General features: G+C 43.6%; 2 protein-coding genes across 3 annotated transcripts; one reads left to right on the forward strand and one right to left on the reverse strand.

Annotated features, from left to right (window-relative positions):
• The first annotated feature begins 41 nt into the window (after window positions 1-41).
• Window positions 42-21,790, forward strand: LOC120417611 (titin). The gene is made up of 6 exons (XM_039579725.2): window positions 42-186; window positions 334-2,758; window positions 2,817-2,992; window positions 3,052-3,262; window positions 3,330-3,473; window positions 21,013-21,790. Exons 2-6 carry the CDS (start codon window positions 374-376, stop codon window positions 21,166-21,168), a joined length of 3,072 nt encoding a protein of 1,023 aa, XP_039435659.1. The 5' UTR covers window positions 42-186; window positions 334-373; the 3' UTR covers window positions 21,169-21,790.
• LOC120417613 (U-scoloptoxin(11)-Sm6a-like) lies at window positions 3,441-24,933 on the reverse strand. Of its 2 annotated transcripts, XM_039579727.2 has the most exons (3): window positions 12,316-12,695; window positions 11,861-12,257; window positions 3,441-3,729 (listed from the first exon to the last, which is right to left on the reverse strand). In XM_039579727.2, the coding sequence occupies exons 1-3, from the start codon at window positions 12,421-12,423 to the stop codon at window positions 3,527-3,529; spliced, it is 708 nt and encodes a 235-aa protein (XP_039435661.1). In that variant the 5' UTR covers window positions 12,424-12,695; the 3' UTR covers window positions 3,441-3,526. The 2 variants fall into 2 exon arrangements, with proteins under 2 accessions (XP_039435661.1, XP_052566127.1); XM_052710167.1 differs by lacking the exons at window positions 11,861-12,257; window positions 12,316-12,695 and adding an exon at window positions 24,744-24,933.
• Between the last annotated feature and the right edge of the window lie 405 nt (window positions 24,934-25,338).

The raw sequence follows: 25,338 nt of genomic DNA on the forward strand, positions 1-25,338 counted from the left end.
TCGCTCCCCTCTTTTTCAAGTGGACAACCAACGCCTCTGCCATTTTAGCTGTTCCATCTGTCAAACTTTGCTCATCAAGCTTCAAATCGCGCAACAGCTAAACAAAATCCAACGCCGTGTTTTAAAAATCAACACTTTTTCCGCAATTTGTCCGTATTTTCCGCCTTGAAAGTGCAATTTTGTCAGGTAATTTTGAAGATTAGGTGGATTTTAATGTAGTGCAGTTGAAATTACCTACGAGGGAGTGAAATTGGTGCAATAATTTATCGCGCAAAAAGTCGCCTCCCATCGCCCTTTCTCAGCTCTGTTTACCTTTTTGGTTTCCGATTGCAGGTGGAACGCTCGAGTTCATCGGAATTTTCCCCTCGCCGCAATGAGCTCAACGGGACCGGACGGACCAGACGACGGCACGTTCATCGTAACGCTGGAGGACGGTTCGCTGACGTCGCCCAAGGCGGTCGGAGTGGGCAGCGAGCTGGCGGCCATCATGAGTGACGACGAGGGCGGGCGCATCATTACGGAACTGGGGAAGCCGGCTCCGTCTTCCGCGGGGAAGGTTTTCATTCACAACCAGACCATGATTAGGGCGGCGGGTGCTGATAGGAAGAAGGAAGATTTGCTGGCGAAAATGAAGAGCCGGTTGAGCAAGCAGATTGATTTGAAGATGGTGTCTACGCCGAAGGCGGCCCCGAGGGAGGTGCAGCTGGACACGAGTGGTTCGATTGAGATTCCGCAGGATTTGATACTTGGGAGTGACATTCCGGCTACGCCGCTGGCCACGGCAGGGGGGTCGAAGGAGCTGGAGCATCACGATTTGATTGCAATTTTGGAGGGGGACGATGTGGAGATTACGGAGAGCACGACGGAGATTGAAGTCCGGGTGGGTGGTGGTGGTGGGGATGATGGGGTTTACAACGATGAGCAGGTGCTGGAGGAGATCCAGATTTCATTCGTGGATGAGGCCGACATGAATGTCGAACAGAAGGAGCTGGAAAAGACGATCGCGATGCGACAGATGGCGGCTCTGCCGGTGCTGCCGAAGGGTCGGAAACCTAAGAAAAAGGTGGACGAATTTGGGGCGGAAATTAAAGTATCTCCGCCGAAGCCGAAACCGGTGACGCCCAAGAAGGATCCGGTGAATGTTGTAACAGTAAAGGGTCAAACCACGATTAAACCCGTGCCGAGGCCAATGATTATCCCGAAGAAGGAACCCGTCGAAAGGGAAACTCCTCGGGTCGTGACTCCGCTGTCCAAGCCAAAGCCCAAGGTTGTGTCGGGTTCGCAGCCGTTGCCATCGCTGAATTCCATGGCTTCGCCTCCGCGCACTCCTAAACTGTCATCACCGTCGGCGAACGACGCCATAAAGCAGTCACCGAACGAACTGATCACCTCGCTGGTCTCCGATTGGGACGACGAACCGGTATCGGCGCCGGCTAAATTGGTTAAGGTGGACTCGAAGGTGTCGATGCCCCCACCGCCACCTCCGGCGGAAGATCCGTTGGTGGAGCCGCCGAAGCGATCACGTGTCATCAAGAAAAAGATCATTTGGGACCCGGACAATCCGGAGACGCACATGTCTTTCGCAAGCTTTGTCAAAACGAACCGGTCTCTTCCGAAGCAGCCGACCGAGGAACGGGCTAAGGAAGCTCCGGAACCGGTTCGTCCCGTTCCGATCGGCATTCGCCGCAAACGGGCCGAATCCGTCGCAGTCCACATGATCAAAGATCCTCCGTACACGCCGCCAACGTTCCTGAAGCGTGCCCGTACGCCGGAACCGGCACCAAAACGTAGCGCCGCAACGGCCGCACCCAAGACCGGTGGTCCCGGGAACAAACGAGGCCGCAAATCCAAGAGCGAGCTGGACAAACTGCTCGGCGACGAAGGTGCCATCAACATGCTGTATGATTTGGAGTGCGAAAACAGCAACAAAGATTTGCTCAAGGATGCCGACGTCAAGCTGGACGACCCTGAAGACGAAGACGAGAAGCTGCTTGCAAAGGCTAAAATAATCGCCGACGTCGTCAAGCAGGGCACCTCCCCGAACGAACCGGTGGCGCACGTTTCCCGCGTCCGGGCCAAACGTCAGACTTCGGTAAGCCCGGTTCCGCCAGCGGCTACTCCAACCCAGACGGCCACCCGCAAGGGCGGCCCAGGTCGCAAGCGCAAAAACACCCAAAACACATCCCGCGACTGGGACTACGTCTACAACGCCCAAAACGAAAACGACGACGCGATGATCATCCGACGTCGCTCTTCGTCCTACTCCAGCACGGCCAGCCCGCGGCGACTCAGCGTCGAACAGGGCGCTCCACCCTCCGGCCACGACTCGTCAGCCGAAAACTTCGAGTTCATCAAACCCACGGACAAGAAATCCCCGAGCAAACAAACCCACGTCAAGCTCGACTCTTCGCTCGTCGCCAACATGAAGGGCAAACTGAGCAAAGTACTCAGCTCCAAGAAAGACCAAGAGGATCCGCTTGCCGCGGGCACCTCAACGCCCCCGGAGAAGAAGTCCAAACCTACACCGAAGCCCAAATCGCTGGAAGCCGCAACGTCGTCGCCGCCACCGGTGACGATTTCAACGGCCACGGTTCGAATCGACGAAAACGGACACGGTCCGGCCGCCAAGGAGGAATCCTTCCACAGCAAGCTGGCCGAGCTGAAGCTTACCGAGCTGACCTGTCGGCTGTGCGGGAACCATGCGGAGATTACGCTCTGCCAGAGCGACACCAAGCTGAAGGATGTGTTCACCGTTAAGGTGAGTCGATGAATGGTGTAAAATTCAATCAAAAGACTAAATTTTAACCATTTTTCAGCTGCTGACCGACCTAAAATCCGTGCTGAATCTGGTCAAGGCCGACCCCGCCGTGCGGGCCGTTCTGATCCGGTCCATCAACCGACACTTTTGTCGTGGCATCGACGTTTCGTACCTGATCCAACCGAACGCGGAAAAGCGCAAGAACGCCGCCCAGGAGCTGAGCGGTCATTTGAGGTACACTTTCTTTACAATAATTTTGAAATCCTTAAACTAGTAATTCTTCTCCCCCTCAGAAACTTCCTCCAAACGTTGGCCACGTTCAACAAACCGCTGGTGGCGGCCGTTCACGGCGACCTGCTCGGCCTCGGCGTGACTATCCTGCCCCTGTTCGAGGTGGTTGTCGCCCAGGACACGACGACGTTCTCCACGCCGTACGGCATCTTTGGCCACCTGCCGGAGGCGATGAAACTGTTCACCCAGTCGAAAAACCTTAAGCCCAAAGCGGTGAGTACAAAAAAAACCTAAACCTTAATGTCAGCTAAAATGTATTCCCCCCCTCCAAACCATTCAGATCACGGACCTGCTGTACATGAGCAAAAAGGTGTCGGCGACGACGGCGCAGGATTTCGGACTCGTGTCGGAAGTGGTTCCGACGGAGAAGCTGCACGAAAAGGCGACTGCCGTGACGAAGAAGTTGGCTTCGCTTTCGCCCCAGGTAAGAAACCGCTTTATTGCACAATTTTAATCACAAAACCATTATGTTGGGGCTCACCACCAGTCGTAGTCGTAGATGGGGACGCACCGGGCCAGGTACGCCGGTCCGCGGTAAAACAGCTCGCTCACCTCGCTCTGGGACTCGTCCAGGTCGAACTTGCACTGGTGGGATAGGGGGCAGGTGCACCGGTGGAAGATGAAGCCGTAGTCGCGGCGGGCGTACCCGCAAAAGTCGTGCGGCTTGCAGCGCTCCAGGGCTGGAATGGGAGATAAGGGTGGGATTTATTGCATTTTTTTTTTATTATATTCCTTTTATGAATGCCTTTAAAAACAAAAAGCAAAAAAATATCTTTTCTCTTTAAAATGTTATAAAAAAAATATTTTAACAAAAAATACGGGTGTGTATATTTTAAATAACATTCCACCCGGGACTGAGATTAGCTCTATAGGCATATTGAAAAAGACTGTTATAAATTATTGATAAGATAATAAGATAAGATGCCAATTTTAACATCAAGTTTGCGTTCAATATATAGAATCAAATTTAAAAACGTTACTTAATCCACCTTTAGGTGGTTGGTGCCTTCCTCTCATGTATAGAGTGATTCCAACCCCCCTAAAGTGTCCACATGGTTAATGGATTGCCCCTAACGTGATCGCAGCACCAAATAGGTCCTAACAAAAATAAGTGATAAGTAAAAAAAAACAGACTACCTACAGACTTTTTGTCAAGATTGTACATAAACCACCGTGGGGAAATAGATTGAGGCCCACCATTGAAAAAACGGCTAATATCCACTTTTGGCAAAAACGAGATATTAGCACCAGGTGGTAGAGGATGTTCCAACGCATCTTCTGGTACATGAATTTCACTGAAATAACTTGGCTGCCGATGCGAAAAACCAAACGGCTAATATGCCACTCTTATGGAAAATTGCCTTGACAGAGATTTTGTGACCAACACTAAAACGCGTTTTTCTCGGAATACTTGATTTGGCATAATAGCCGAATTTTCAATTATGGGCAGTTATGTATTGCGCAATTCTCACTAACTTGGACTTCGCACTAAATTATTGCTATCGATGGCTTGGAAAAATTAAAATTTTCGCAAAAAAGGTCAAAGCGAGCCGCGGTTGCCGATCGTTTTTCAGCTGTCAATCGCAATTTAAAAGTGCGAAACCTAGTTTTTTGAAACGTTGTTGTCAAAAGTGCGAGAAATAAGTGCGGGTAAAATCCAAGTTACAATGAAAGGATCAATAATTTCAGAGCATTTTTTAAACTGCTTGTAATTTTTGATAGGTAAGTCAGATCTTGAAAATTCTTAATTCACAAGAAAGGTCATTTCAGAACCTTTCTGAAAATATATGATATGCCACCTTTTTTTTTGCAAATTATGAAATTTATATGCAGCAGTTTTTCAAGCATAACAATTCAAGCAGTGACATTAACTGACAGACATTTGCTCAGCAGGTGATTCTGAGTCGATATGTACAAATGAAGGTATGTCTAGGAGGTCTAATTAAAAAGTTCATTTTTCGAGTGATTTTATAGCCTTTCCTCAGTAAGGTGCGGAAGGCAAAAATCACATAACCATGTTGTTTTGAAGTCTTTTGTTAATTTAACAAATACAATAAACATCTGAATGAATTCATGCATGCAATGCATTTGGCATTTGGTTAAATTATTTAGGACAAATTGCAATGAAAATTTTGTATTTTTTATAAATAATTAAGGCCGTTGCAAATATTTTTCAAAGTTTATGTCGCCCCCCCCCCCCCCCCCTTCAAAATCGGTCCAAAAAATCAGGGGGCAAAAAAAATATTTTTTCAAAAAACTTCAAATTTTTAAAGGAAATAGAAGTCTAGCCAACTGAAAACCATTAGAAATGCATTTTCATACGTTTAAAACCATATTTAACATGTCTATGATCGATCAAAAATATTTTTAATTTTTGTGAAATTCCAATGTACAGCACCGCAAAAAGTTTTTTTTCGACGAAAAAAAAATCTCTTCAATACTTGGATATTTTGAAAACTAATGATTGCAAAACAACTGGGCAGGTGTAAAATGCATTTTAAAACACTTTTTTCATTTAAATGTTGAGACCATGGCTTTTTATTTGAATTTTATATATTTTTTATTTTTTTGCCCCCCCCCCCCCTCGACCCCGACCAGAGTCGAGGGACATAAACTTCAAAAAATATTTGCAACGGTCTAAACTGCCGTTCTACGCATAATTGTCCCATGTTCGAAAAAGTGCAACTGAGAAAAACGCGATTGAAATTTTTCGATCGATTTCTGTGTTTCTACGCATAATTGTCCCGTGGGTTCCTATTCGCTCTATGTGTCCCTAATCGCCCAGTTAGCAGTGTATCACTCTTTTTTGTGATCTTCTTGCTAAACAACAGGTAAACACGACGTAATGCTTAATAAAACTATTGATTCCGTATGAGAAAATACTACATACCATACCAATCAGCATAGCGCACCAGGTACGCGTGCTGTAGCAAGAAGACGCTTCCATCTTTCTCGGTCTTGTGCTGCTACTCTCCAATTTCCCAGGTTACAGATCTTCCGGATATCACCATTCACTTGATCTCCCCACCGTGCGCGCGGTTTCCCTGCTCTTCTGCCTGTACCTCCAGCTGGTTCAGCGCGGTCAAAAAGCAGTCTGACAGGCTGGCTTTCGTCCATTCGGGCGACATGGCCGGCCCACCTGAGCCTCCCGATCTTCGCCTGGGTGGCGATGGTCGGTTCTTGAAGAAACGCGTGCAGTTCGTGGTTCATGCGTCGTCGCCACACTCCGTCAGACACCTGCACTCCACCGTAGATCGTTCGTAGCACCTTCCGTTCGAAAACTCCAAGGGCACGTTCGTCCTCCTGCCGCATCGTCCAGGTCTCGTGGCCATAGAGGACTACCGGTCTAATCAGTGTTCTGTACATCGTCAGCTTCGTGCGGCGTTGCACTCGATCGGATGTGAGGGTCTTCCGTAATCCGAAGTAAGCACGATTCCCAGCAAAAATACGAGTCCGGATCTCTTTGCTGGCGTCGTTGTCGGCGGTTACCAGCGATCCCAAGTACACGAACTCGCTCACCTCCTCCAACTCATCACCATCCACTGTTAGAAAGGTGAGACTTGGGGGGCCGACGTCCTTCGAGCCCCTTCCTCTCATGTACTTTGTCTTCGTCGTATTCATGCCAAGCCCTACACGCCTTGCTTGTACCTTCAGTCGGGTGTAGATATCTTTCACCGTCTCCAAGTTTCTTGCCACAATGTCGATGTCATCGGCAAAAGCAAGCAACTGGTAGGACTTGTTCATAATCGTGCCACTCGTTTCGATGCCCGCCCTTCGAATAATGCCCTCAAGGACGATGTTGAACAGCGCAGGATAAGCCATCACCTTGCCGCAGCCCTCGGCGTGATCCAAAGGGTTCCGCTAATTCCCCCGAAACACGCACGTGACACATCACACCATCCAAGGTAGCCTTGATCAGCCGAGTCAGTTTATCCGGAAATCCGTTCTCGTGCATGATCTGCCATAGCTGCTCGCGGTCGACTGTATCATAGGCCGCCTTGAAATCGATGAAGATGTGATGTGTGGGCACGTTGTACTCACGACATTTCTAAAGGATCTGTCGGAGACAAAATATTTGGTCCGTGGTGGCGCGCGCGCCAGTGAAGCCCGCTTGGTAGGGCCCCACGAACCTCCTTGCATGGGGTGACAGCTGACGGCAGAGGATCTGAGAGAGGATTTTGTAGGCCGCGTTGATAAGCGTAATGCCGCGATAGTTGCCGCAGTCCAGCTTATCGCCCTTTTTGTAGATGGGGCACACGACACCATCCATCCATTCCTCCGGTAGCTTCTCCTCCTCCCAGATCTTGGAGATCACGCAGTGAAGCGCCCTCGCCAGTTTCTCTCCTCCATATTTGAAGAGCTCACCGGGTAACCGATCCTTGCCGGCAGCTCTGTTGTTCTTCAGCTTCCTGATCTCTTTCTTCACCGTCTCTAGATCAGGCACCGGGAACTGTTCATCAGCTGCGGGCGCTCCAAGGTTGACTCCAACGCCGTCCCTGTTCGCTTCATCGCCGTTGAGGTGCTCGTTGAAGTACTGCTTCCACCTGTCCAACATCTCGCTCTTGCTTACGATCAGGTTCCCCTCGTTGTCCCTGCACACGTCGGCTCGCGGCACGAAGCCTTTGCGGGACCGGTTCACCTTCTCGTAAAACTTCCGCGTTTCGTTAGCTCGGAATAGCTGCTCCATTTCCGCGCAATCTCGGTCTTCTTGCTGGCGCTTCTTAAGCTTGAAGACCGCGACCTGCCGATTCCGAGCCTGCCGGTACCGTTCCACGTTCCCTCTCGTCGCCTTGTGCAGCTTCCTGTCGTAAGCTGCCTTCTTCTCGGCGGTAATCCGCTGGCACTCGTCGTCGTACCAATCGTTTCGACTGACTCGGATCGCACTACCCAGTGTGGCTTCCGCTGCACTGCCGATGGCTGAGCGTATGCGACTCCAACCATCTTCGAGCGAGGCTGCGCCAAGTTCCTCCTCACCTGGCAGATTCGCTTCCAGCTGCTGCGCGTAACTGTGGGCCACATCTCCGTTCTGCAGACACGCGGTGTTGAACGGAGGGGCCCGCCGGCTTCGGCGTTGGTTGAACACCGTCGACAGCTTTGAGCGCATGTCAACTCCAACTAGGTAGTGGTCCGAGTCAATATTCGCACCGCGAAAGGTGCGCACGTGCGTTACGTCCGAGAAGAATCGGCCGTCGATCAGGACGTGGTCGATTTGCGTTTTCGTCCGTTGGTCAGGTGATGTCCAGGTGGCTTTGTGGATGTCCTTGCGAGGAAAGTAGGTGCTCCTGACCACCATTCCACGGGAGGCTGCAAAGTCAATGCAGCGTTGGCCGTTGTCGTTCGTGACCGAGTGCAGGCTTTCTGGGCCTATTGTCGGCCGATACATTTCCTCCCTCCCAAACCGAGCGTTCATATCCCCAATGATGACTTTCACATCCTGCCGCGGACAGCCGTCATACACCTCCTCCAGCGTCGCGTAGAATGCTTCCTTTTCATCATCGGACTTTTCCTCGTGGGGGCAGTGCACGTTGATTATCCTTCCTAAGGTGTTAGGGTCTATATGACCCAGACGGCTTATAAAATGTGCTGTAACTTTTATTCATTCTTACTTACAGACTTGAAACTTTCTGACTTTTCCTAACTTTGTAAAATAAACATTTTGCAACCGGAAGCAACCTCCAGCGCCACCTAGAAAGGGCGCTACAAAAAAACTTACGTTAAAGGTGTTAAGGGGTCTATATGACCCCGGAATTAAAAAAGCTGGCAAAAATCCATTTTGCAACCGATTTTCGTTCTTTTGGACGCAAATGAAAGGTATGGATGTCTAGAAAGGCACCTGTGCTATGCGGACCCAATTTGGCCACTTTGGTTCCTGGGAATCGATTCCAAAGGAACAAACTTTCCGGCAAACCGGCTCTCATAATTTTTATTAGATTTAGCTATGGATTAATGCATAATAAACTATATATAATCTCTAAAAATACGAGTCATATGCTCCGGATCAGGTTGCATGCCATTTGGATCATATCTGGCCACTCTGGAACCGGTTCCGGATACCCTGGAAGTGGCCAGATTGCTATTTTGGTAAAAGCCTATCGTGCGACATATCAAACTTCATGGAATTACATGCCATGAACACTGGAACCAGCCAAAAGACAATTGGACCATATCTGGCCACTCCGGAATCGGTTCCGGATACCTTGAAAGTGGCCAAATGGCTATTTTGGTAAAAGCCTATCGTGCGACATATCAAACTTCATGGAATTACATGCCATGGACACTGGAACCAGCAAAAAGACAATTGGACCATATCTGGCCACTCCGGAATCGGTTCCGGATACCTTGAAAGTGGCCAAATGGCTATTTTGGTAAAAGCCTATCGTGCGACATATCAAACTTCATGGAATTACATGCCATGGACACTGGAACCAGCAAAAAGACAATTGGACCATATCTGGCCACTCTGGAACCGGTTCCGGATACCTTGAAAGTGGCCAAATGGCTATTTTGGTAAAAGCCTATCGTGCGACATATCAAACTTCATGGAATTACATGCCATGGACACTGGAACCAGCCAAAAGACAATTGGACCATATCTGGCCACTCCGGAACCGGTTCCGAATACCTTGAAAGTGGCCAAATGGCTATTTTGGTAAAAGCCAATCGTGCAACATATCAAACTTCATGGAATAACATGCCATGCATGCTGGAACCAGCAAAAAGACAATTGGACCATATCTGGTCACTCTGGAACCGGTTCCAGAGTGGCCAGATATGGTCCAATTGTCTTTTGGCTGGTTCCAGTGTCCATGGCATGTAATTCCATGATGTTTGATAAGTCGCACGATAGGCTTTTACCAAAATAGCAATCTGGCCACTTCCAGCGTATCCGGAACCGGTTCCAGAGTGGCCAGATATGGTCCAATTGTCTTTTGGCTGGTTCCAGTGTCCATGGCATGTAATTCCATGATGTTTGATAAGTCGCACGATAGGCTTTTACCAAAATAGCAATCTGGCCACTTCCAGCGTATCCGGAACCGGTTCCAGAGTGACCAGATATGGTCCAATTGTCTTTTGGCTGGTTCCAGTGTCCATGGCATGTAATTCCATGAAGTTTGATATGTCGCACGATAGGCTTTTACCAAAATAGCAATCTGGCCACTTCCAGGGTATCCGGAACCGGTTCCAGAGTGGCCAGATATGGCCCAATTGTCTTTTTGCTGGTTCCAGTGTCCATGGCATGTAATTCCATGAAGTTTAATATGTCGCACGATAGGCTTTTGCCAAAATAGCAATCTGGCCACTTCCAGGGTATCCGGAACCGGTTCCAGAGTGGCCAGATATGGTCCAATTGTCTTTTGGCTGGTTCCAGTGTCCATGGCATGTAATTCCATGAAGTTTGATATGTCGCACGATAGGCTTATACCTAAATAGCAATCTGGCCACTTCCAGGGTATCCGGAACCGGTTCCAGAGTGGCCAGATATGATCCAAATGGCATGCAACCTGTTCCGGAGCGTATGACTCGTATTTTTAGAGATTATATATAGTTTATTATGCATTAATCCATAGCTAAATCTAATAAAAATTATGAGAGCCGGTTTGCCGGAAAGTTTGTTCCTTTGGAATCGATTCCCAGGAACCAAAGTGGCCAAATTGGGTCCGCATAGCACAGGTGCCTTTCTAGACATCCATACCTTTCATTTGCGTCCAAAAGAACGAAAATCGGTTGCAAAATGGATTTTTGCCAGCATTTACAATTCAGGGGTCATATAGACCCCTTAACACCTTTAACGTAAGTTTTTCTTAACATCCTAGGAAGGTTATGCTGTAGTTGAAGAGACGCCCTCTTATCCTCAACTTGCATATCCGCTCGCTGATCGCCGTGAAGCCGAACACGCGATCCTGCATCTTGCCCCGCACAATAAAGCCGGTACCCAGCTTCTTGTCCTTGCCGCCGCTCAGAAAAAAACGGGAATCGGTCTGCCGACCTGGCCAGTCGAGCACCTGCTCCTCCTCCAAGCACACCTCCTGCAGTGCCACAACATCGAAGTTGCGAGGTTGCAACTCATTCGCCAATGCGAACTGGAAACCCAAGAAATTTAAAGACCTGCAGTTCCAAGAGCCGAGTCGCCAATCGGTGGTCTGCTTTTCTATGGGCTTTTGCCGTTTGTTCCGGATTTTTAGCCTTCTTGCCATTCGCGATCCTCTTGGTACTTGGTGGGACAATTATGCGTAGAAGTACAACGATGGGACAAACAGACTTGATGTTGTTTTCAGTGAGTTTCCGAACAAAGTACCAGATTTTATGTGTTTTTCTAAAAGTATACGACAAACTAAACGTAAAAATGGTAAAAAGTCAAAATCGACAAAAAATGACATGGGACAATTATGCGTAGAACGGCAGTAAATCCCATTTAAAATTCAAATGCAATGCGCCAGCTCCTGTTACTAATGTATATCTTTGCGCTAGAGGATGGTGCAAAATATTTTACCGGAGATGTGATTTTTTGAAAAAATTGTGATTTTGCTGAACAGTTTAAGAAACTGTCTACATATTAAAAAAAATTAAGATTTTTTTAACGGGACCATCATACATCGTCGATCGGAAGGCATGCCGACGAATATTTATTAGGGACAGCTTTGAAGGCAAAACTAGTCATGCATCAACTCAGATTGATTCATACTGCTTTACAAATCCAACAATGGCACATATTTTTTGTCTTTTGCCTTACTGTGCAACGGCTATCACAACCACCAAATTCTTACTAATTCCATATGACTTCCCAACACACTCCCCCCGCTTCTCATTTACCAACGCATCGATAGTTGTCCACCACGGTCAGCTGGTGTCTGGCGTCGTTAAAGTTCTCCCCGGTCTGGTTCACAAACACCCAGTACTGGCGCTGGTTATCACACTGGCAGTGCACCACGATCGACACATTCTTCACGCCGTACTTCTGGTACAGCGTCTTCCGCTGCAGCGCAATTTCGTTCGGTCCACACCGGGCCAGTCCCTTCGTCGACGAGCAGAACTTCATCTGCGTCCGGCTGTTGACGTTCATCACGTGGCCGTGCTTGGTGTACGTCACCGGACAGCTCGGCGTGTTCAGCGGACAGCGGCAGATCTTCTCCACGGCGCTGGGCATCCAGTACCGATGGTGGACAATGTTGCAAGCCTCGTGCTCACCGCAAGTCCCCATCAGGGTGTCCTGTGGAAATGGGGGGGATCGTCGGTTAAGCTGTTGGTCACCGGGTTGTTCAGCTTACGTAATCCTCAAGGTGGTACCGGTAGGCCGAAGTGGCCACATGGACCGCGAATATCTGCAACAGCACCGCCAGCACCGGGAACCACGACCGAACGAACGCGAGCACCATTTTTCGCGAGCTTCAAACGAGCTAAACGCCAGATCAAGACTGAGCTGCCAGCTGCGAAATTCCAACCAAGATCTCCTCCTCACCACACGCGCGCGAGAGGAGCGTGTTTCGAACATCATGCTGAAAATGCGCGCGCGTTACAAGTGTTTGCTTGCAAATCTCTCCGTCGCGATGCAAATCGCTGGCAGCGTCAAACGTTCTCCTTCTTGGCCGTGGTCCGGGAAGGGTTCTCGCGGGATGGAAAATAAATTTCCCAACTAATTTCCAACGAGTGGTTAACAGTGCAGAGCGATCGTATTGGACCAAGATCTGGAAATGATCTTCTCAAATTTCAGTCAAATTCATGTTAATCCAAAATCTAATTTGCATATTTTCAAAGTATCTTCATGCATTCAAACGCCAGTGTACCGGCGGCGATCCTTCTGATATCCACTTTAAAGTCTACTTCTCGATCACAACTCAACAGAGAGATTAAACGGAAAGCTAGAAAAAAAAATAACGACGCGGAAAACCATAATCAGTCAGCGCATATTATAGATGGGTTTAAACGGCACGACGTGAAGCACTCTTTCTCTCTGTCTCTCTCTTTTGCTTTAAATAAACCGCGGATGACGACGACGCTATCCAATATATTTCAGAATGTCGGAGGACCCCGTCGTGGAAAAAGGCTGTCAGACAGTTGGGAGACATAAATAAGAGCAGTTGTCTTGTCGTTCGCCAACGGGCAGTCTGTAAAACACCAAAAATTGATTGAAAACGATTGGAAGCTATTAAATACGATTTTCGGGCCGCCGCGTGTCCAAAACCGTTGTAAATCATTCCGAAGTGGCAGGCCAGAGCGACGATGAGGAAATTTAATATTTTTCCGCGTTTAATTAGTGGGTGGAAAGAGTGAAACATAAAACGCTGAGCGGCGCGTGCTGTACGAGAGTCGAGTTGGGAATGATTTGTTTGCAGTTTTTTTATGTTGGCCGTTACAAGGTTTGCGAAACTGTTCTTGACCAAAATTGCAAAAACTTTTAAAAATTTAAAAATCATTAGGGTATTTTAACCATTAGTGGACCCCCTAGTAGAGCCGAAGCACATTTTTCACAAATTTTCAATATTTTAAGCACTTTTTCATAACCCTATGTACAAAACAATGAAATCTGAAGTCTTTTGAACAATTTTGACTATTTGTTTCATTAGTTATTTGTTTATGAGCAGAAAAATAGCCATTTGAAAAAAAAGTTTTTTTGCCTTGTTATGGACCCCATTTTCCTATAGTGGACCCGGGTCCATAATCCGATTGTGGACCCGGGTCCACTATAGGCAAAATGTTATTTTTATACCAAATTTAACCGATATTTAATGTTTTGATGCACGGTGTAGGTCTAATGATAGATATAATGAATAAAAGATGGATTTTGCTCACTTTTCATTATAAACAAATATGCTTTGTTAACAAATTTGGCTTTAAACAAAAAAAAACATAACAGACATTTAAACACATTTATTTCCGAAAAAGATCAGAGAAAACGTTTCAAAAACCACTATAAACATAAAAATAATTAAAAAAAGTAATCTTGATGCAATTTTTTCCATATTAATTACATAAATGGTTGACCGAAACTAAATAATAGATTTGTTTACAGTTGCTGATAAAACCACGCATGTTTATTTAAAAAAAAAATTTGTTATTGATTTATTATTATAAAATATCATTCAAAACTGCAATTATGATGCTTCAGTTAAGTACAATTAACTATAGTTTTGATTAATTATAAATTCTTACGGCTTCAGCATTTTTGGTACTTTTAACATGAAAACAGCTATATTTATTAGGGTGGGTCATTTTTTTCGAAAGTGCTCGGATCCGACTGAAATAAGGTCCATCTTGTAGAAGGTACCTATAGGGACTCTCACACCAAATTTGAGCTCATTTGGTTGAAAACTGGCTTGTCGCTCGGGGGTTAAAGTTTACATGGAAATTACTATGGGAAATGAGTGATTTTGCTTCAAACGCTCCTACAAGCTAAGCGACAAACTTTAGCCCATACTTACACTAGGTAGCCGTGTCGGGGGTGGTCCAAGGAACATTTTTCTCTAAGGGTTCATGGTCATCCGTTCAACCCTGAGCTTGCGCAAAGCCGAAACATCCGGCGACGCCGGAATCCTTCAAAATCCCAATTTTAACGGTCGACGCATGCTACGAAACTATGAATGAAGCATTGGAATCACGACGCTAAACGTCAACACACTTTCCACAAAATTGCGAATCCCCCGTTGGAGCTCAGCCATTGGCTAGTGGCCGCAGTGTTGACCGAGAATAGTTCGCATCATTGCGTGCATTCCGGTTCCGGTAAATAGCGGGATAAGGTGGTACGTTCCGGAAAAATTTGGACTGAGGCCAGTGGCACGGGAAGTGTTTGTTGCGAGGAATGTCTGTGCAAGATCAGAAGTGGATAATGGCGATTGGACAAGATCCATCAATGGAAGAATAAGGAACCTTCTGCCTTGTTCAACCCGTCGGCAGACAGTTGACCTCTTTTGCAAATCACACGTCGATGCACTTCCGGCAGAATGGTAACGAGTCCGGGAGCAAATGTGCCGTGTGAGAATTGACGAGAATCGACCACGAATGCCGCCATCCAGAAGGTCAAGCGAGAGCAGATGCAACTGCTGGGGGAAGTCGAGGAAGATGTTTAGAAACTGATCCGCTTGAAAGACAATAAAATAAATCGCTTCTCTAGGACAAACTGCTTCAGTTTTTTTTATTTATTTTAACCAAAAAATAATAACTACATTCGTAGCTTCTATTCCGTGTGTAACGCGACAAAATCAAAACCTCCATCACCGGTTCACGATCCTCGTCCTGGAAGTTACTCTTATCGATCCACATCCCGCACGGATATGTTGATGGCCATCGTGTACATCATGTAGGGGGGTTTGACCAAGATAACTGCACGGTACACGATAGTCTTGGCTACAGCCGGTTTGCGTCCCGGGAACACACGTTTCCAGTATTCTCTGGACATCGATCGTTGCCGGTTGTTCGCGCATTTTGTCCACGATGTTAGGCGGCGAGCGGTCAATTTTGAAAATACTTTTTTTCTGCCTTCTTTCCGGGTGGTTCAGTGACCCGTTCCGGCTGAGGTGTTTCCTTAAAAAATGTGTACAATTTCGCCAATCTGTAACTGCGAAATTGAAAGCGACGGTTATTTTAAGGTTCTCATCTTCTCATTTGATTGAACTTACCGATTTTAAGACCTTCTTTTTCGCATCCTGCAGCTGCTGCATTTCCTTACCCCAACTTGAAGCTTTATCGGCTGAAACAGCAACTGGCGTCTGCGGGTACGCACTCAGATTCTGCCGCTCTGGCGTGGCCAGCTCGTCAGGTCACTTTTTTGTAGCGCACTTCCGGACACCGACTTGCAATGCATTTGCCGGTGGGCAGCGAAATCGACGGCAAGCCGTTGTTCTGTGCTTCCATTTTAGTATGTTGACGTTTAGCGTCGTGATTCCAATGCTTCATTCATAGTTTCGTAGCATGCGTTGACCGTTAAAATTGGGATTTTGAAGGATTCCGGCGTCGCCGGATGTTTCGGCTTTGCGCAAGCTCAGGGTTGAACGGATGACCATGAACCCTTAGAGAAAAATGTTCCTTGGACCACCCCCGACACGGCTACCTAGTGTAAGTATGGGCTAAAGTTTGTCGCTTAGCTTGTAGGAGCGTTTGAAGCAAAATCACTCATTTCCCATAGTAATTTCCATGTAAACTTTAACTCCCGAGCGACAAGCCAGTTTTCAACCAAATGAGCTCAAATTTGGTGTGAGAGTCCCTATGGGTACCCTCTACAAGATGGACCTTATTTCAGTCGGATCCGAGCACTTTCGAAAAAAATGACCCACCCTAATATTTATACTCATAATTGAAAAAATATGCGTTTAGGTTGATAACAACAAGCATTTATTGTATGTTTTAGAGAAACTTTTGCTTGAATACACAGTTTTCTACATTTTTGAAGGTTAAATTAACAGGGGTCCACTTTTGGAAAAGTTTGGATTTCGTTGTCCTATATTGGACCCCCCTTATTTTTGCTCGAAAATGGCAGTTTTTCGCTTTATTTTAGTAAAGATCCTTAAACTTACATTATTTCGACTTGCTGAAGTTAAATAATCAGTCAAAAAATGATTGGATGGTTAATTCAATCATAAAATATAAATGCAGTTTTGTTGTGAAAATGCTAGTGGCCATGGCTGATTTCAGATGTCAAATTAAGAACACTTATTTTGGTGAAAAGGACAATTCAATGTCAGTCAACATTGTTTTAAATGATGCCGAACATGCCAAATAAATTATTTGTAGACAACAACACGCTTGAAATTGTGATTTTATTGAATTTTTCATCAAAAACCCTTCAGAGGGTCCACTGGATAACGTACCCTATTCCGTTACAAACGCAGAAAAAAATCAATAAATTTTGGTATGAAACCAGCTCAATCCAACTAAGACCAAATCTCAAAAAAGTACATGAATGTCACTTAAGTGACACAAACTTGTGACAGGGTTGCCAGTTTCTCAAACTTTTTGAGTCGTTAGGAAAATCTTTCGAATAACTATCCAACAGTGGATGGTCAGTGGATCCGGACAAAGTTTTGTTTACAGAAAATTGAGATGCGGCTTCAAAAAGGTACATCAATATCACTTAAGTGGTCATAACATTAGACATGGTTGCCAGAACTTCATACTTATTGTATTATCTATCCAACGCCACTTCCAATTTTGCTGGGCATAAAGGCAAGTGCTCGTTTGATTACGTCAAACTCGTGTCTGCTTGGATAAATGAAATTCCTATAGAACAGTCTACCTATTGAGGGTCTCTATAAAAAAAAACCAACTCTTGAGTGCCATTTTTCATAAAAAAATAAAGTGTATTTTATCTCCCCTTTTTTTAAAGTTATCCAAAATTTCAGTTTTTTTTTTAACCAGAAGGGGACAAAACAAATTGGCAGTGTTGCCATTTTCTTGAAAAAATCGTCAATTTTGATAACTTAAAAAACGGTCTATAATAAATTTCACTTCATTTTTAAAATGCAAAGCGTAATTTAAATCAATTAGTTCGAGGTGGGCAAAAATTAGCGAGCTAGCCGGTTCACTTAAATGCGCGAACGAACCATGGATCTCGAAAAAGATCCGCGACTCGTTTTGAAATTTGCTCTTTAAAAAAACGCTCTAAAGGAAGTATTAAACGATGACAAACATACTCGTATTTTTTCCAGTTTGGCAGTTTGCCTGCTTTGCTTGTTTGAATACAATTGAAAGCAGAAACGTCAGCCTGCATACAATTTGCTTTGTTTGCGTGTTTGCCGCAAACAAGTTTGCGAGTTTGGCAACCTGTTAAACACGAAAAAGTGCGAGTTTGTTTGTTTGGCATAGTCTAATAGCTCCTTAAGTCTGAAACATAAAAATACATTAATTTTTCATCAAACTTCTTAAAATTTGAAATATCAAATTTTTTTTTCAGCACTGAAAAATGGAATCTTAAGTGTTATCAACATTGCTCTATACCATGATTTTTTTGTGATTAGATTTTATATATAATGGATACTTGAATTATTTAGTTATAAATATGACGACATAAATGTCTCAATAATGGGTCATTCTCTGTCAACACTTATTTTCATTAAGTGTTCAGTTAGTTGTATCTTGACCCTTGAGTTTAAGGATAATTTTGATCCTTAAGACGAATCTCAGATCCATTTTTGAATTCATGTATAGAACTTTTACCAATATTTTTAAAATGAGCGAAAGGACCGCTTTTTTAAGAACGAACGAAAATAAGCAGCTCATGAAAAAAAGAGGTTTTGCCCACCTCTACAAAAAGTACTTTACACATATTTTTATAAAGGGCACTGTTTTGAGGGTTAATGTACATTTGATTTTCGCAAAAAAAAAAATCGTTTTTTTTCAATAATGCTTTTTTTTTTTTGTTGCTCAAATCTAAACATATTGATTTTCAAAAAGTTCTATAATGTCTAATTTCCTATTATTTTGTCGAAGAACCTTTAAAGATTGTAGGGGAAATATGCCCATTTTAAGCCTAATAAGCGGTCGTGTTTGAATGATGCTGGATAATCTGGATAATTCCTTGAAATTCACTAAAACCAAGTACACCAACGAGTAGAGCAACTTTTTGTGAACATTTCTGTTTATTTTCACTTTTATCAAAAGTTATGCTATTCCTTTTACAAGCATTTTAAAAAAAATATTTCAAAAATGCATTCTAATCAGTCGAGGGCATTGGGCCACGCCCATTTTTATATTTTCAGCTTAGTTCTTTTTTTTTTCTTCCAGCGCTCTCTTGGGTCTGCTTAGTGCTGCCAAAATTGATGAAATTTTAAGCGAGCACTCACGAAAAGTAGCATTTATAGCGAAAGTTTCCTGGCAGCACTTGCTCACTCCAACAGGCGCTGCCCCAGCATGTTGGTGGTGTTGGTGGCCACCCTTTGTTCTTTATTTGCCTTCCCTTCTCGCTCGGGTTTCTTCAGCCTTTGATTGGAATGGGTCTTCAAAATTCAAACGTCAAAAGACTTGGCGCGTTTGTTTTTTTTTTGGTGCTTGCTAATTATTTACATTTTTCGGGATTATGTTTCAAGTGAGTGGCTAACTAATGTTTAAAAGAACATGTTGCCGGTAGTTGGAAGCAATTTCATATCTTAAGCGCTTTGAAATCGTTAGCGCAAGTGAAAAGATATTGATTGCGACTTTCGTTAAGCAGTTAACCTCTGATCTTGCGTGTGGATGTGTGTGCCACCAAAATGATGAGAAATGGTCTCGCAAAATAGAAACTATGATCAAAAGTGCATTAAATTTGATCTTTTTGGCCAGTAATTTGCATAAATTTGCGTGCTTACTTGAGGCGGTGCTGTTGCTGGTAAGTTTATAGCCTAAATAGTATTTTTGGAGCTTTAATCGAGAATCAAACTCTCCATATGACGAAGATAGGTGTTTGATTAGAATGGGTATATTTCCCCTACGTCTCTAATTTATGGAATACAGTCACAAAGTGAAATATTTTCAATGTCAAAATCTGAAACTTACGTGAGTTGCTTTCTGGGAAAGTTGCTCTGGAGAGAACCAAAATATGTTTACATCCGTAAGAAAAAAGGAGTCTGAGATTTAAAAAAAAGTGTCCACGTGGTTTATGGATGATCCCCTAAAATGATTTTTGATTTCTAAATTCAAGATGGCTGCCAAAATGGCGGTGAAACATGTTGAAAATATGTATTTTTCAATTTAAAAGGCAATCAAATATTCAAATTTGACTAAATTGGGATCACAGAACTCGAATTAGATGTTTAGGGTATTGTCCGTTTCTCTCGAAGGTATACGCCGCGCGGCATTTCAGAATGTGCCGCAGACATTGTTGCCAGCGATTTTCTGCACTTTTGGTGCAATAAAAAACATACCCGGCAACAATGCCATGCGATTTGAAGAAGAAGATCAACAAAAACAAAACGCGCAGTATGGGATTTGACAGCGCGCATTTGCCGAAAGTGCGGCGCGTCGTTTCGAGGCTAATATGCCGCGTGTCTTTTTCGGGAATACGCGCAATAAGAAAAAAAAATGCGAAAAAACATTTTTAGTGGTCACGACTCGAATATTCGAAGTCCCGTACAAACCTTCGGTTATCCGAAAGATTGTATAAGACTTCGGATATCTTTTAATTTTCTTGTTTTAACAAAAAAAATCGAGTTCTGCGACTCCATTTAAGTCAAAATTCAATAGTTGACTGTCTCATAAATTATTTACGAAATGCTTCTTTCAATATTTTATCACCGCCATTTCGACCGCCATCTTGGATTTAGAAATTCTTAATCACTTAATCGTAATTTATGAGCCATACTTGAGCTCGAGCTCGAAAATCTCGCGGTTCGACTATTCTAAGATTCGACTATCCCAAGTGATTTTTTTCCGAAGCCTTCGGATAATCGAGTCTAGACTGTATAGCACTGTTGAGCTTGATGCACAATTTCAATTTTGAGATCACATATCGAAAAAATACAACATTGGACGGATATTGTGGCTCGTGCACAGCTTGAATGTGGGGATTTTTTGAATAGAAATACAAAGCAGATACTCCGTTTACCATACAAATATTATTTTTGAAAAAAATGTTTATCTCAAAGTTTATGAAATAGAAGTTAAGTGCTTGAACCCTTTGAACTATAATAAATTGGGGGAATTTGTAAACGACGAAAATACAAGATAATTTACACTAGCGAAATGCATATTTTTTGCAAATCCTTCACGGAAAAGATGTGTTTCGTAAAAAATAAAACAGGAATTTCCAACCAACTCCATGCATGACGCACAGCATTCAAACGGCATTCTATTTTTAAAATCCAGACTTTAATTTCGCCGTTCCAACCAGATGCACTAGCCAAAACAGAAAGTGCGTGCATCAGCAGGTGTTTGCACCCCACTTAATGAGCAGTTTATCGGTTTCTATTTCCATGCTCGGTTGGAAGAGTCCTACTGCAAAAATATCCACCAGTTCTAATCCATCTATTTTATCTTATTTTTCTTCTCTTTATAAACAACAGGCAATCCGATCGATCAAGGCCAGCCTCCGCCAGGACCAGTTGGCGCGCCTCGACGAGCAGCTGACCGCGGAGCAGAAGAAGCTCAGCCAGCAGTGGATCTCGGCCGAGTGTCAGGAAAAGTTCAAAATGTTCTGCTCCCGGGGTGGCGAATGGTGACCGGCGCGTAAGGCGCTCCCTCACTAAGTGTAAGTGAAGATGCTTTTATTTACTTCTACCTTTTTTTGTTTTTTCTTTATGTCGATGGAAATTGACATCGACTTATCATCGTACGAAATGAGTGAATTTGGTACAATTCACCTATTATCTTTGACCCATTTAAATATGAATTCAAATATTTTGACTTTTTGTTTAGGCATTTGCCTGCATATCTAGTTTAGAGAAGAAGAAAAAAAACATTATTTTTGATCTTTCGGTTGAAAGCGCAATTGGAACAGTAAAATTGCACCTGGCTATATTTTAGTAGTTGAAAGAAAATATGCACCGTGTTAAATCAGTAAAATTAGGAAACGCGAAAACAAAAACTGCAATCGATTGACTTATTTTTACACCGATCTTTTTTGTTTGAATTAGGAGACGAAACGTTTAGATCAACTGAAGAAGAAGGCATTGTTCAAAATTATTAATCACATTGAAGTGAATGTTCTAAAAAATACATATACTATCGAATTAAGTATAGTTTATCTCTCTAGAGAGAATTGCAATTTATGTTTGTTTCCACGCAAAGTACTATGGAAAGAATGAAATAAATCTATTATTGTAAACTTCGGTATAAACAAAATTCCACTTTGTCTTATTTCTTGACTGAAAATGATGAGAAAAACCCTTAGCGAAAATAACAAACACCGCCAGCGAGAGTGATATTGAGCCTCAAGATAACTATAAGGGGAAGAGAAAAACGTTTCTCCGGACAATTTTACGTAAAAGTCTCTGTATTGACCATTGTCATATTTTTGTGAAGATAGAGTGGTTTAAAAAATAAAAATGTTGACAAAATACGAGTTTTGGCAATTATTTTTTTGTTGTTTTTTTTTGTGGCAATTTCTATATGTGAGACCTGATTTTTCAGTCTCGAAATTGTTTTTACCGGAAAGCTCGTCCGATTTCCCATAAGTTTGCATTTGACAGCTGCCAAAAACCACAAAAAAAGACAAAACCCCTGTTTGTCTACATTTTTAATTTTTAAAACCGCTGTACCTTCGAAAAAAATGGACTTAGAACAATGGTCAATATGGATACTTTTAGGTAAAATTGACGTTTAGTCAACATGTCAAAAAAAACAGTTTTTATAATTGATTTTTTTTTTTTTTTTTTTGGGAGAGACATGCCATTCTGCATTTTTTGTGAGGCTTTTTGTAACAACTTAGGCTATTTCCTCAAAAAAAATTAAACTTTAAAATCTAAATAAGTGGCGTTTGTTTTTCTTTCAGTGTTTTATATTTCAGAAAGCCCGTCCGATTTCCTACAAGTTTGTCTTTGACCACTTTTTGATGTGATGCAAAGGCTTCGAATTACCTATGTGTAATATAATGTCTACAAAATTTCATTGAACTCGGAAAGGATCGAGTAAAAAAGTAGCTGTTTTGAGCTGAAATTACTCAATGGCGAATCTCAAAATTAAAAGACGGATTTTATTTTTCCCGAGACTAAGAAATAATTAACAATTATCATTACATTATCCGGCAGAAAACTCTAAAATTTAAAAAAAAGATCAAAAAATCAAAAAATATGAAACACAAAAATTTTGAAAACCAAACCAAAATTGAGAAATTAAAAAAATATAATTAGAAATTGAAAAATACCAAGAAGAACACTAATATACAAATAAAACCAAAATTCTAAAATTTCTAAATTTTCAAACTCTGAAATTTTATAACCTTTGAATTTTGGAATTTACGAATTCTCCAATTCTTAAATCCTTAAATTCTTAAATTCTTAAAGCCTTTAATTTCTAAACTTTTGAATTCTCAAATTCCTAATTTCTTTAAGTCTACAAATCTGAAATTCAAAAGTTTAAACATTTAAAATTTAAAAAAAATCCGTGGTTATAAAAAAAAATTAAAATAAATATATAGAGTTTTTTTTATTGAAAAAGTCCCATAAACATACGAAACACAATAGTTTAGATATGTAATAATGCTAAAAATATAAAATTTCAAAAAATATACAAATTTCAATTTCAATTCGGTTTTATTGGTGAATTATCAATATACAATAAGTTCTTTTGAAATACATAACAGAGTTTTGGAGTTCCTTTCAGCTGTGTGTTACATCATAATCCATTTTGGAACAATTGTTGCTTGTAGTTAAGGGGTTACCGAAAGTAAGAAAAAGATAAGAAAAAAAAACTTACTAAAATTGCAAGGGAAAGGGGATAGAAATAGAGAAAGCTTAAAACTAGATCACATTTTTTTATCCTTTATAGATGTGCTTGATCATCAGCTCCCCGAGGGCCAGAAATTGCTCCGCCTTGTTACGGCAGGTCCGAAACCGCGTCATCATCTCCCCCGCGAGAGCAAAGAACTCCGGCAGGGTGAAGAGATCTTCCCCGGTGACTCCTTGCTGGGTCGCATCGCCGCTACCGGCAGCGACCACGCTCGCAAACGACCGCCCCCATCCAGGAGGGAACGCTGGGTTGTCCGCTGGAACCGTACGCTGGCCAGCTGCAAGAACGGCTGCGCTCGTACTTCGCTGAGGAGGATGGGACGCTGCTGCTTTCTTCTTCCTCTTTTCCTGCTCCTCGAGGTAGGACTTCCGCGCGACGCATCCGCGGTAATTACCGGTATGGTTACCGCCGCAGTTCGCGCACTTTATGCGCGCCTTGGTTTGCTCTGCCTTGTCCCCCAGGTCCGCCTTGCACGGCAGTGCACACGTCTCAGAGAGGTGTGTTTCACCGCACTTCACACAGCGGGGCGGAAGGTTGCAGTTCCGCGAGCCGTGGCCGAATTTCTGGCAACGGTGGCATTGTGCTGCGTCCGACGGGTTCTTTGAGTAGAACCGCCAGTTTACCCAAAACCCGTCCAACGCCTTAGTCCGCCGCAGGTCTTGAAGTTTGACGGTGCCGCGATCGAAGTACAACAGGTACAGTGTGTGACTGTTGTCTTCCGCGAGAGGACTTTTATGTCTCGCGGCGTTATTCCGACACCCGAGAGGTGCTCCTTGAGGACGAAGGTCGGGCGGTCTTGGTACCCCTGCAAGACGAACTTAACAGCGGTCTTCTGCACGGGGTCGAATGTGTAGAATTTGAAGTTTTTACGCTTCAATTTCTCCACAACCAGGTCGAAGTTCTTTTGGTCAAATGTGAACACTTGCACTGACGATTTACCTATTTTGAGGCAGTACACGAGGCCTTCCAGCTGCTCGTCAACATCGTCCGCCAACGTGTCCAAAACGAAAATTGGTGGTGGTCTACGTTCCTTTGGAGTAATTACTTTTTTTTGGCGAAATCACTTTCTTCCGTGTACGACCATCGTCGTCGTCGTCGTCGGTAGTGCTACCGTCGGTGTTGTTGTTGTTGCTTTCCTCGTCACTCAGTCTCGCGAACTTGTTACTGGTGGGAATGTTGGCGGATGTTGAAGCGCCATCGGTCGACGGATTGCCGGAAGTAGCTGAACGGAGCCTAATAGGGCTGCGATCCTGGACGCGGTAGTTAGCGTGTAATAACTTGGGGTCGAATCCTTTGGCGCACACACTCCCCGGCGCGATGGCGGACGACGCGGCGTTGGGTTGTTTACCTTTTTGCACACGGCCGGTAGACGAACTCCGCGGGTTTTTCGAGGCCGCACTCGAACTGCCACGGCCACGGCCGGCCCTTGGCATGCTGCAGGAGCAAACTCGCGGCTAATCCCGGTAAATTACGGCGAAAAATTTCGAAAAAACGATGGAGCACTGAGCACTTGATTGCTGCTTGCACTTGTGCGTACACGGAGGTAAAATATACAAATAAAAACTTAAAAATTCAAAATTCATTTCAAAACAGTTCGTACTCTATTATCCGAAGTCCTGGTTAAAATTCCCATTCCAAACATGAAATTTTTATCCCTCTCGAAATTTTGGATTCTAACCTAAATTATTACTCCAGAAATGTCTGACTTTTTTGTAATTTGAGGTGATGGCAAAAATGGCAACATTCAAAACAAATATAAATTCAATAATTTATTTATGTATGAAATTAGGAAATTTAGAATTTGAAGAATTTTAGAATTTAGTTATTCAAAGTTTAGAAATATCAGAATTTAGAAATAAGGGAATTCAAGAATTTGAGAATTGAGGGATTTGTAACTTTGGAAATTTAAGATTTTTTTTATTTTTTATCTCCAGAATTTTTAA

This window comes from Culex pipiens, chromosome 3 (genome assembly GCF_016801865.2).
Source record: "Culex pipiens pallens isolate TS chromosome 3, TS_CPP_V2, whole genome shotgun sequence".
Classification (NCBI taxonomy): domain Eukaryota; kingdom Metazoa; phylum Arthropoda; class Insecta; order Diptera; family Culicidae; genus Culex; species Culex pipiens.